The sequence below is a fragment of the Lates calcarifer genome, linkage group LG9 (assembly GCF_001640805.2).
Source record: "Lates calcarifer isolate ASB-BC8 linkage group LG9, TLL_Latcal_v3, whole genome shotgun sequence".
Classification (NCBI taxonomy): domain Eukaryota; kingdom Metazoa; phylum Chordata; class Actinopteri; family Centropomidae; genus Lates; species Lates calcarifer.
This window is the reverse complement of record NC_066841.1, coordinates 22214779-22226596: the sequence shown is the minus strand read 5'-3', so window position 1 is coordinate 22226596 and position 11818 is coordinate 22214779. Positions and strand designations below refer to the sequence as shown.

The following is an 11818-nucleotide window of genomic DNA, read 5'->3' as shown; positions in this document are numbered from 1 at the left end:
TGGCTGTATGAGACCACATTCATTTCCTTTTACCTTCACAGTAAAATGTACTGGGGGAATTCCAGAATTAAAACAACAACAACGATGATAACAACAAGGATGAATCATGGTGCTGGAACAGATGGAAAATATAGTGCTTACTGTTCCAACTGCTTTTTCTGCACGCGTAACTAAAATGACATTATCATTACCAACGACCAAAACTATATTTACTGTAATGGCATTTGCATGAGTGTGTGGGGCTTGATCATATGCAGTAGCTCTCCTCTTATTACGGCAATTTCCATTAATGTACAAATTACTGACTCGACAGCTGAACCTGTGGTGGTTGTACTGTTTTCAGAATGGGATCTCACCGTTATAGTCAATTATCGGGGAAAAATATCACTTTACTAACTTTACTAGGTGTGGGGCAAAGAAAGTCCTCATCTAAGATATTACCTTGGACTTGATTAACGTGATGAGCGGCTGTTTAGCGCATATTTTTGGTTGATTATCACTAACATTTGCAACTCTAAATAACCCCCCTGCTTTTACTTTGAAGGCTGTGGTCGTGCATCCGGTCTGACTTGACGCCTCTGAGAGCAGCGCTGTGCTGGCTTTCAGCGCTGTCGCAGTTTGATTCAGATAAATTTCGTAATTCGTCAGCATCGCCGGAGAAGGAAGTGCAGCCATGGCGCAGGGGCTCAAAGAAAGATTTGAAAAGTTTCTTCATGAAAAGAATCTGATGACAGATGTTCTGGCCAAAATTGAGGCAAGAACTGGAGTAAGCAGGACGTACATCGCTCTGGGTGAGTGTTGACTGGGACAGGGATGGAAAAAAAGAGAAAACGGAAAAAACCGACTGCATCACGGAGGAAAAGATGTGTGAGGGAGAGGCCGCATTTACCTTCAATCAAAGTCAAACTAAAGACACGAAATGCTTCTCTTATTTTTAATCAGTAGTAACTGTAACTGTTTCTTACAGTAAGTGCAATGTGTTGAGTGTATTTGTGACAAACTCGTGTGATTTGTTGCAGCTGTCGTCGGTATCATCGCAGTTTACTTGGTCATTGGTTACGGAGCCTCCCTGCTGTGTAACCTCATCGGCTTTCTGTACCCAGCCTACATATCGTGAGTGTATTCATCTTCAAATCTAAGGAGGGGCCTGCCTAACACACGCACACACGCACACACGCACGCACGCACGCACACTCTTTAAATCATTATTACATATATAAAACCAATGAGTTACACTTGACCTTTATGCTGACCAGTTTTGAATGACCACAGTTTTTATGTGGATGACTGTTCCTCACCATGGCAGGCCACCTGTTATCAGGGATATCTCCTCAGACTTGACAAAGCTCCCCCAGAGCCACACAAGACATTATACAACTGTTTTACAGGCCTGTAGTCAACAGTAAACGGATCCTTATCTGTAAAGTTAGAGGAGTTTCCCTCTGATAATCTTGTGATCATGACTCAGTATTTTTTTTCAAATTACAATTTTACGTGGTTCTCACAATTGAATCAGCTGAAGTTGAACAGTTATAGCGATATAAACATCTAATCTCAGTGAGTGGTGCTACATGTAGTCAACACAGTTTAGGGTTGGGCCTTCTGCTGTTCCTCTCTCACTTTGGCTCTGTGCCTCTTGATGCCCTTTGCCTCAAGACTCCATGATGAGACTGATATAGAACGACCAGGATTATTCTCAGCTAATGAGACTTACTACTTACTAAAATAGAACATTTGATAGCTGTAATTCATGTTATGATCAGGTTCTCATTGTAGATGTAAAAATGTCAATAAAAACAGCAGTTACTTTCAGAAAATGACATGACAGTTATGATCTCAAACAGGCTGAAGAAAGTCAGTCTAATGGTGTAATAACAGCACACCCAAAGGTTTGAGCCTCTTTTAATGTATTATAAGTTATATAGTATTGTTACATTAGCACAACTCAGCATTCATACTTTTGTTAATTTATTCTATGTTAAAGTGTCTCAGATGCTGTGCCCACTGAATTTTCAGTTCATAAGTGGCTGATGATTTTCTTCTTCTTCTTTCTACTAAACTAGCATGAATTAGTGCACTGCTGCCTCCCACTGGTGCATCACATCATTGCTTTCTGATCTGTGAGGGCATATAGTCAAAATCTGTGCTGTGACCACCAGGAAGCTGAACTGGCTCTGTTGGTAATGAATCAGGACTCACTTTTGTTGAAATTAGATACTGGCTTTATTTGTTGGCACAATTTTACATTTGAATTTAAATGGTTTAATGTTTGTTAAACAGTTTAAGGCTTAACAACCTGAATTCTTATTTTGTTATTGCCAAGACAACTTGTGGGTATGGTTAAACTAGATTTGAGTGAGAGCGTCTCCGTGGTAACCAAGGCAAACAACTTTTTTCTGTCTTGTTCTTTGACACTGATCAACAGAAAATAGTAATTCATTACAAATAGAAAGTGCTTGTTTGCATACATTTTCAATCATAAAGCTCTATTCACTATAAAGAAGTAAAACACAGTAAAATGGTGTTTCATTACATAACATGGAGAAGATGAAGATGTGTATAGAGACATGCTTGAAGAAAAGGAATGAGTGGTGAATGTGAGGGAAATGTTGCATTTATAATTTAATATGAAGTCATTAACAGTCGGTATTTCTAAAATATCTACAGCTGGCACACTTATTATTTACACACCTTATCTGATCGACTCTGAAAAACATTTAATATTCACAAAGTCACTCTATGTTATTTGGAGCTCCAGTTATGGAATCTTTCTTCTTGCGTCTTTAAACCAGTGTAATGGTTGAGGCAGAGTGGCAGATCACTGTTGCAGGCACCACAAATGTGTATGGTGAATTGTGTGGCTGAAAAGCCTGTTGTGACATGTTTCCTGTGCATTCTGTCGCCACATTTATTTCACAACACTGCGATCTACATAATAACTGTAGCATGCAGTTCCTCACTCTGCATGCTACGATACAGCTAGCAGGATAACCACAGAAATAAGAGTTAATTCAGGCTCTATTATGGTCTAGTTCTAATGTATTACATATTTATGTAACAATTATTACGTAACAATTAAAAATCCATTTCAAGAAATAAATGTGAGTTTCTAGTGTCTTTGCCAGACAAGTTGGTAAACAGGTCATCCTCTGTGAGTGTCCACAGTAGCAGGCAGAAAACCCAGTTATACTTCATAGATTGAATTTACCACAGAGATCACGTATTTATAACAGAAAACCTGTGTTGTCAGTCGACCACATTTACCAGAGATGGTGGAATGAAAACACATTCTGCAAAATCTCCTGGTTTTGGAGTGTGGCTGTTACCAGGGATTAAAGATCAGGATATCTGTGCTGTTTTAGTTTTGACCATTATTTTTCAATCTGTCCTTTGTGAGTCTCCCAGCTTTATGGAGGCGACATGAGAAGCCCTTCATTAACTTGTCAGAAACATCCAGTAGTTTAGTACAGCGTTCACTGAAATTCATTCAACATCAACTAACTTTATTTATTTATTTTTGTTTATTTCGATTTAAATGATTTCTTCATAATCAGTGATTTCTTCATAATGACTATATGCAGTGACTTCAGGTATTTGTTGTAGTTGTTATTATTTCGTTTTGTATTACACAGCGTGATTCCTTCAGTGACATTTTCTCCAGGAATGTCCTGGAAACAAAAGAGGAAGACAATACAAGAACAGAAGAGAACAAGTGAAAGAAAGACAGGAAGGGGAGGAGAAAACAAATGAGGAGTGGAAGTTTAAAGAAATGACAGAATGAGTGAATCACATGACCAAATAACATCTGTCTCTCAGATGAGTTTCTTCTTTCTTTCAGAATTAAGGCCATTGAAAGTGCCAACAAAGATGATGACACTAAATGGCTGACCTACTGGGTGGTGTATGGAGTCTTCAGTGTGGCAGAGTTTTTTGCTGACATCTTCCTCTCCTGGTTCCCATTCTACTATATTGGAAAGGTAATCCATCTGGGGTCTGATGTGCTTGTTTGTAGTAACATTGATTCATAAAATTAGAGATAAAAGAATGGTCTGAGTTTGCAGTTTTTCTGTCCTGATTTTAGCTTACTGCTAAGCCAGCACCTCATTAGACTGGGTGTGTGTTTTCTCTCAGTCCCTCTTAGCTACATAAACAACATGTTAATCAACATGTTGAGGGTGGAGCATGCTGCAGTGATGATAAAGAATATCTGAGTGCTGAGAATTCAGCAGCAGCCAGTAATACAGAGAGCCTGTGTTTGCATTAAGGTGTGTGCAATAAAGGTGATAATCCATTGCAAAGAGATGACAGGCAGGGACACAGAGAGACAGAGTGTGAAAGAAGCTGTGTCAAAGATGTGTACTGTCAGAGCTTAGACGTTCTGGTTGTGTATATTTTCTCTTGTCATTAACTCTAGAGACACAACAAGAAGATTCTGATGCTGCAGTCATTTCTAATGTGCAGCCACTGTAGCCTAGCTGCTGGTTACCACAGACACACCATTAGACCCTAGTGAATAAATTATGATCTGTCATGAATAATTTCCATTCATCCACCCATTCCATTATCTATACCTCTTATCCATTAAGGGTTGCGGGGGAGCTGGAGCCTATAGCTGACATTGGCTTACATCCCTGTACGGATTGCCAGTCCATCGCAGGGCCAACATATACACTCCTGAACAAAATCTTAAGACTGGGGGAAAAATTACAAGTATTCCCATTTCACGCTGGTGGATCATAACCAGGTTGTAAGTAGAGCTTCAAAATGCAAAAAAGAACAAACAGGAGCAAGAGAGAAAAAATCGAGTAGGCACTTTATTGAAAAACCCAAAACAGAACTAAGAGTGTCAATAAGATCAATAAGAACGGTGAGTAGCTCCACCATTCTTGTTGATCACTTCAAAAATTCCTTTAGGCATACTTGACGCCAGGAGGCCAGTGGGAACGTTGCTCCATGTGGTGAAGATGGCTTCACAAAGAGCATCCACGGTCTGAAACTAACAACCATTTTTGTTAGCGTCCCTTGCCATCCATCCCCAAAAGTTCTCAATGGGATTTAGATCAGGGGAACATGCAGAACGGTCCGAAAGAGCGGCACTATTCTCCTGGAAGAAGTCCTTCATCAGGCGGCCGTTGTGAACTGTAGCGTTGTCCTGCTGAAAGACCCAGTCATCACTGCACAGACGAGGGCCCTCAGTCAAGAGGGATGCCCACTGCAACATCTCCACACAGCCAGCCGCGGTGTGACGCCCCTGAACCTGAAGCTCCATTGTTCCATTGAAGGAAAAAGCACCTCAGATCATGATGGCACCCCCTCCACTGTGCCGTGTAGAAATCATCTCAGGTGGGATCTCCTTGTCATGCCAGTAACGTTGGAAGCCATCAGGACCGTCAAGGTTAAATTTTTTCTCATCAGAGAATAAAACTTTCTTCCACCTTTCAGTGTCCCATGTTTGGTGCTCCCTTGCAAAGTTTGTGGCATGGGAGGAGACATTTTTTGTTCTTTAAGTCCTTCTGTCACAGATGCTGTCTTATGGGCTACAGTCATCGATCAGTAAGGGCCTTCTTCTGGGTCGAGGATCAGCCTGTGTCTTCACGGACAGCCTGTCAGATCCTCCAGCTCAGCGCAGGCAAAATTTTTTTAACCTTCAGGATCTTTTAAGAAATTTTAAATGACTGTCTTACTGTGTCCAACCTGCCACATTCAAAGACAGAAAGTCTTTTTGCCTTTGCCATCAGGGGGTCATGATAGTGTGAATGCCTGAAAGAAAATCACATGAAAGCCAGATTTTAGTGCAGATTTTGACTTTTTAAGGCTAATGTCTTTTGATCAGGTGATGAACAGCCTGTTTGAGTTTAAATGCAGTTTTCAATAAACTGCCTGCTCTGTTTTTTCTCTCTTGCTCCTGTTTCTTCTTTTCAGCATTTTGAAGCTCTACTTACAACCTGGTTATGATCTAATGCATGTGTTTGGGCTGTGGGAGGAGGCTGGAGTACCTGGAGAGAACCACTCAGCACAGGACAACATGCACTACATGTTGCACGTTTGGGCGAACGAGGGCTTGAACTGGGAAGTTTCTTGCTGTGAGGTGACAGTGCTAATCACTGCACCACCATGTGGTGTCATGAATAATTTGCAGAAAATGAAAGATCACAGCATTTAACATATATTATTGACATTTTAATATACAGTATGTTTTAGGGATGCCAGAGATTGCACAGTGGGCCTCATGCAAGTAGAGATATATGAACAAATTTCCTCTTATTTTTGTTTGTATCCATAGTTTCTTCTGTTAGTAGCCTTTTGCTCTCATGTAAGAACATTTTGTGAGTGATTGAGAGCGCTCTCACCAAGATAAGGATAAGGTTTGTCCAGCGCCAGGAGAAAGAATGTTTGGTGCATCTGGAGCTGCTCTCTCTTGTATTTTGAAAGAATGTTGCCGCATGTGGCCCAGTGTGTGTGATATCTATAACTCTGTCCAAAATCAAAACAACATTAAATTTAAGCAGTTCAGTTTGATTAGAACGTCCATTATCTGACAACTACAACCATATGTATATATATACAGTAGCATATATGCAATTGTCAGCAGCCACAGCTCAACAGTATCACTGAAAGTGATAGAAATACTGTCCCAGGATCCATGCTTGAAGGTGTGTATTCATGTGCTGTCAGGTAACAGGCAAGTTTGTCCCTGTCAGATACACACTTACGCTAACCAGTCTAGTTGTTGGCAGTATTATACACGTAAGCTGCTTTTCAGATCAACAATAAGAAGGAGGTGAAGTTTATAAGCATGAATGTATGTGAGTGTGTTTGCGTGAGGTACAGCATGTCCTCAGTGCATTTGGCATCCTTCTTTGTCACAAAAGGAAGCACTTGACTGCCACAGAATACTGCAAATACAAACAAATGTAGCATTTCCTGCACAGTGTGCATGAGGTTATCTTGATGACACCTGCTGACATGACAGCTCAGTAGTTAGTTTCTTCAGTAATGCAACTTGATGTCTGTGTCCTGATATAGTTTGATAAGGAACTCTTGTCTTCTTTCCCAGTGCGCCTTCCTGGTGTGGTGCATGGCTCCGACTCCTTCGAACGGATCAGTCCAGATTTATAACCGCATCATTCGACCATTTTTCCTCAAGAATGAAGCCAAGATCGACGACGTGGTGAAGAACCTCAAGGACAAGGCTTCAGAAGCTGCTGACAAGTTCAAAGATGAGGGTGAGTAAATCAACATGTCTGTGTAGTGTTAACTGTAAATACACCTGCGAATATTCAAAATCAACAAACCCATCAGATTTTGTCATTTGTCACAAAATCTGAGGGGTCAGGAACGAGAGGTTTCAACAGTGAACAAAGTTATTATGATTACTAACATGTACTAAGAAAATATAATTAACAAACAAAAAATATGTTCGACAACAAAAGAAAAGAAGGGATCAAATGTAGACAGTGATGTAAATTTTGGTCTTCAATTTCTTTTTGCAACTTTTGTACAACGTGAACTGACTTAACACTTTAAAAACCTGCATCATGGTAATTGAACACATCACAGATTATATTGTCACCTTCCTGAGGTTAGATCTGTGTAAACAGCCCACCAGTTAAACACATTATTTCTAACACATTAACTCTGCTCTTTAGAAAAAAACTGCAAACACCAGAATTAGTCTCAGTCTACTTTGCTTAAAGGTCCATTTTTCACAAGGGCTGGCTCCACTAGATGGAGCCCAAATAGAAAACTGTTCACTCAGGCTCATTTTACAGAGTGTTGATGACTGTCACTCCTCAGACATGAGGTAGTTTTCTGTCAGAGAAAAGGTGCATGACAAATTCCTGAGGTCTGTAATGTGAAGACATATTCTTATAATTATAATACTATTATACAAAATTATTATGTTAATATGATGTCCATACATAGATATTTATGAATCATTCTTAGTTTTTTGATTCCTCTAAATTGCAGTTGTCTGGTGTAACCCGACAGCTATGTCTTTCTCGAACCAAGTAGGGACATTAAGGTGAATGAGCTTTTCCTCTGCATGCCAAAGTGTTAGTGATGAACATGTACTCAATAACTGGCAACATAAACACAAGATTTTAAGTTCATTACACATAAAAATGAAGTAATTTCAACTATTTTTTTGAGTTGAAGTTAAATGCTGAGTTACTATAACTTCACTGCAAAACATTTCAAGTTGGTTCAAACAAATGCTTTTGCATTGAGAGTAACTGAAACTTAAATGAGAGTTAACTGAACAGAGGGTTGAATATTAAGTTCAAAGTTTTGACAATGTAAAAATGGAAGAACTTACAGCTGTCACTGTGTTCAGTAGTAAATCTGCAGGAGCAGGGACTGAGGTGTGGCTCACAGAACTTGATTTAACATGTTTTGTATTGATGCAGTTTAACAAGTTTCTGTCAGGATTATTTTATTCAGACTTGAGGACAGAGAAGTCTGTGGAGAAGTTTGACTGCTGACATGCTGATGATGTTTCTAAACTTAATGTAATGATTTCAGTGAAATTTCAGCAGTTCATTCTGTCAATACATCATTTCAACTCAAAAAATTCATGTCAGAATAACTCCATCCATCCATCCATCATCTATACCACTCATCCGTTAAGGGTCGTGGGGGGCTGGAGCCTGTCCCAGTTGACGTTGGGCGAGAGGCGGGGTACATCCTGTACAGATCGCCAGAATAACTCATGTTTATCATTTCTGAAGTGGTCTGAAAATGAAAACCAGAAATTTTATGTTGAATCAACTTTGTTATGTATCTTACCTCACCTTAAATGTAAATGAAATGAATTAAACAAAATGTCAGGCAGTTAAAGCTTAGAGGCTGGGGAGACAGAAAAGAGATGCAATGAAGACAGAGCTGTCTAAGCAGAGAAGAACTGTGATGAATCAGTGAAAGAAACGACAGACAATTCAAAGCACTTAGTAATGTAACTGATAATGCAGTAAGAAAGAAAACAGTAAAAGGAGAACCTGGCTGAGAGGCAGAATAAAGCCAGTGTTTCCACCACATCATCAAAATGTGACTGTGCTGCCAAAACTGACCCAGACATATTTCATGATAGAACAACAAGAGAAAGTGTGATTATCATCATACTTAATAGTTAGCAGCATAAATAGAGGGAATGTTCAAATCTTCTAAACTTCCTTGTCTTTGAGATTCAACTACATCAGCATACTTTCAGCTAGAGACTTTTTGATGACTTGTAGTGTTTGAATTATCACAGTTTATGTTTTATGCTTCTCTCTGGCAGTTTATAATGGGTGTGTATGGGAGCCACAAAGGCCTGCTTCACACAGTCTCCTCTGAACAGTTGATGTTGAGATGTGTCTGCTACCCAAACTCTGAAGCATTTATGTGGGCTCTATTCTGGGGTGCTGTTAATTTGTGGTTTCTGAGGCGAGTAACTCTAATGAGCTTATTTTCTGCAGCAGAGGTAACTCTTGGTCTTCCTTTCCCGGGGTGGTCCTCATGGGAGCCAGTTTCACCATAGTGTTTGATGGTTTTCACAACTGACCTTCATGTCTTAAAGTAATGATGGACTGTTTATCCCTAGTTACTGTATACCAACACTAACTCCACACACACCTGTTGAAAATCCTCATGAGCTGGTTGAGATATTGCCAGTGGCTACTTTGAATAATCTAAAAAATGAAACATATTTTGGTTTGTTTAACACATTTTTCTTCACTACATTACTTCATATGTGTTATTTCATCATTTTTATGACTAAAATAAAAAAAAGAAAAAAAACCTTGGTTGTAGAGTGAAGCATCTGCAGAAAGTGTTGTGTTTCACTGAGCAGAAATGTGGTAGAGGATTGGGACATTCATAGCTTTCAGAATGAATATAATAAACAAGATATCTGACATTTGTGTGTAATTTGTCCACAGCCAAGAGAGCCACAGCAAACATCATGTTTGAGGAGAAGAAGAGCTCTTAAGGAGGAGGCTTCCTGTCCACAATGTCCACGCTGGAGCTGAATCTGTTACAGAAGACATGTTTCCTTGAAAATGTTTGTTTTAAAGAGATCCTGTTCTGTATGTAACCGCAGTCTTCATCTGAGCTGTATTAGATATTACACATTTCAGTCAAAGCCATCCTCCCAGGTCACTTTACGTATTTAACTTTGCCTTCTGGAGGGCTGTCAGGTAACTGTTTGCTGGCCCTGATTCGCTTCATGAACCAAATAAAGACAAACCTGCTGAAGTGGTTCTCTGATGTTGATTCCTTCTATTCTTCTCCATCCTAAGGTGAATTCCTTATATGTGCAGAATCACTGAGAATCATAGCTTGATAAACTTTCTCCAAAATGTTGTTATATATTGATAGTCTCTTTCACTCCAGACATTCTATACTTTCTGTTCATTCCAAGAAGAAGAAGAAGAAGTGATGTGACGAGTCAGCGCTGAGCTCCAATGCAACATGGTCTAACTGGATCCTGCCCATCACAGTGTATCATGACTGAGACTTTTGTGCAACATTTGCAGATATGAATAATCTGTTAATCCTCATTTAAACTTAATTCAGAAATGCAACATAGAGGTATGAGTCAATTCAATTCAGTATTATTTATATAGTCCTTTATCAAAAAAGAAAGTTTTAAGCGTATTCTTGAAAGAACTGAGGGTGTCTGCCTCCGGGACCCAAACTGGGAGAAGGTTCCACAGTAGAGGAACCCTCACTGATTAACAAGCTGCACAATTTTCAGAAAGGTGATTTGAGTGACTTTGAACGTGGCATGGTTGTTGGTCTGAGTATCTCAGAAACTGCAGATCTGCAGGGATTCTCCCTCACACCCACCTCTAGTGTTTACAGAAAATGGTCTGAAACAGAGAAACCAGCAGGATAATGTCACAAAGCTCAAATCATCTCAAACTGGTTTCCACAGTCATCAGACCGCAGTCCAACAGAGCACCCTTGGGATGTGGTGTAATGGGAGATTTGCATCATGTATGTGCAGCCTACAAATCTGTTGCAACTGTGTGATGCTATCATGTCAATATGAACCAAAACCTCTGAGGAATGTTCCCACAAAGAATTAAGGCAGCTCTGAAGGCAAAAGTGGGTCTAACCCAGAACTAGCAAGGTTAATACCTAAGGTTTGCTGTGTATAAATCTATCATAGGTCACCTATGATATGATCTAATCCTCAGAGGTGATGCATTGGGTTTTCCTCTGTCAACATGAATTACATCAAATTTCTAATGAATCATGTGACTCGGATGTTCATCTGTTTATGCTCATTGTGTAAATCCTCCCAGGCTAATACTGCACAACATGTCAATCCTCAGCAATATATCACTTATTTAGGGGAGAAGTGAAGCTGCACTCCTTACAGACATCTGGTGGCAGTAATGAACTCACTGATGAGTGATCTTTTGAGCGAATGACAGCCTTTTACAAGACATTACACTAGTACACTTAAGTACAACTCAGCTTCACATTAGTAATGTTGTGTACACTGGTCATTCTACATGGTATGCACCTAGCTGGTTTGTGATCCCCCAGTAAACACAAACAAGAGTACACTCCACTACACATTCTGAGCAGCAGTCCACTGGTGTTTTGGCACACTACAGTACACAGTGTTGGCACAAACTGGACTTTGGGGTCAAATGTACTAGGATCAGGGCCTGGGATCCCTGATATGAAAGCCCCCTCAGGTTTCTGTTCCTGGTTGACAGGAGTGGAACCTGATGTGGTCTGATGCTGTTGTAGTCCATCTGCCTCAAACTGGGAGCTGTTGTTCATTCTGATGTTTTCCTGTCCTCCACAGTTGTAAAGAGTG

At 39.9% G+C, this 11818-nt stretch overlaps 1 protein-coding gene across 1 annotated transcript; it reads left to right on the top strand.

Annotated features, from left to right (window-relative positions):
- The first annotated feature begins 580 nt into the window (after positions 1 to 580).
- reep5 (receptor accessory protein 5) lies at positions 581 to 10236 on the top strand. Its single transcript, XM_018701906.2, has 5 exons — positions 581 to 791; positions 1020 to 1113; positions 3839 to 3977; positions 7058 to 7226; positions 9921 to 10236. The coding sequence occupies exons 1-5, from the start codon at positions 674 to 676 to the stop codon at positions 9968 to 9970; spliced, it is 570 nt and encodes a 189-aa protein (XP_018557422.1). The 5' UTR covers positions 581 to 673; the 3' UTR covers positions 9971 to 10236.
- The last annotated feature ends 1582 nt before the right edge of the window (positions 10237 to 11818 follow it).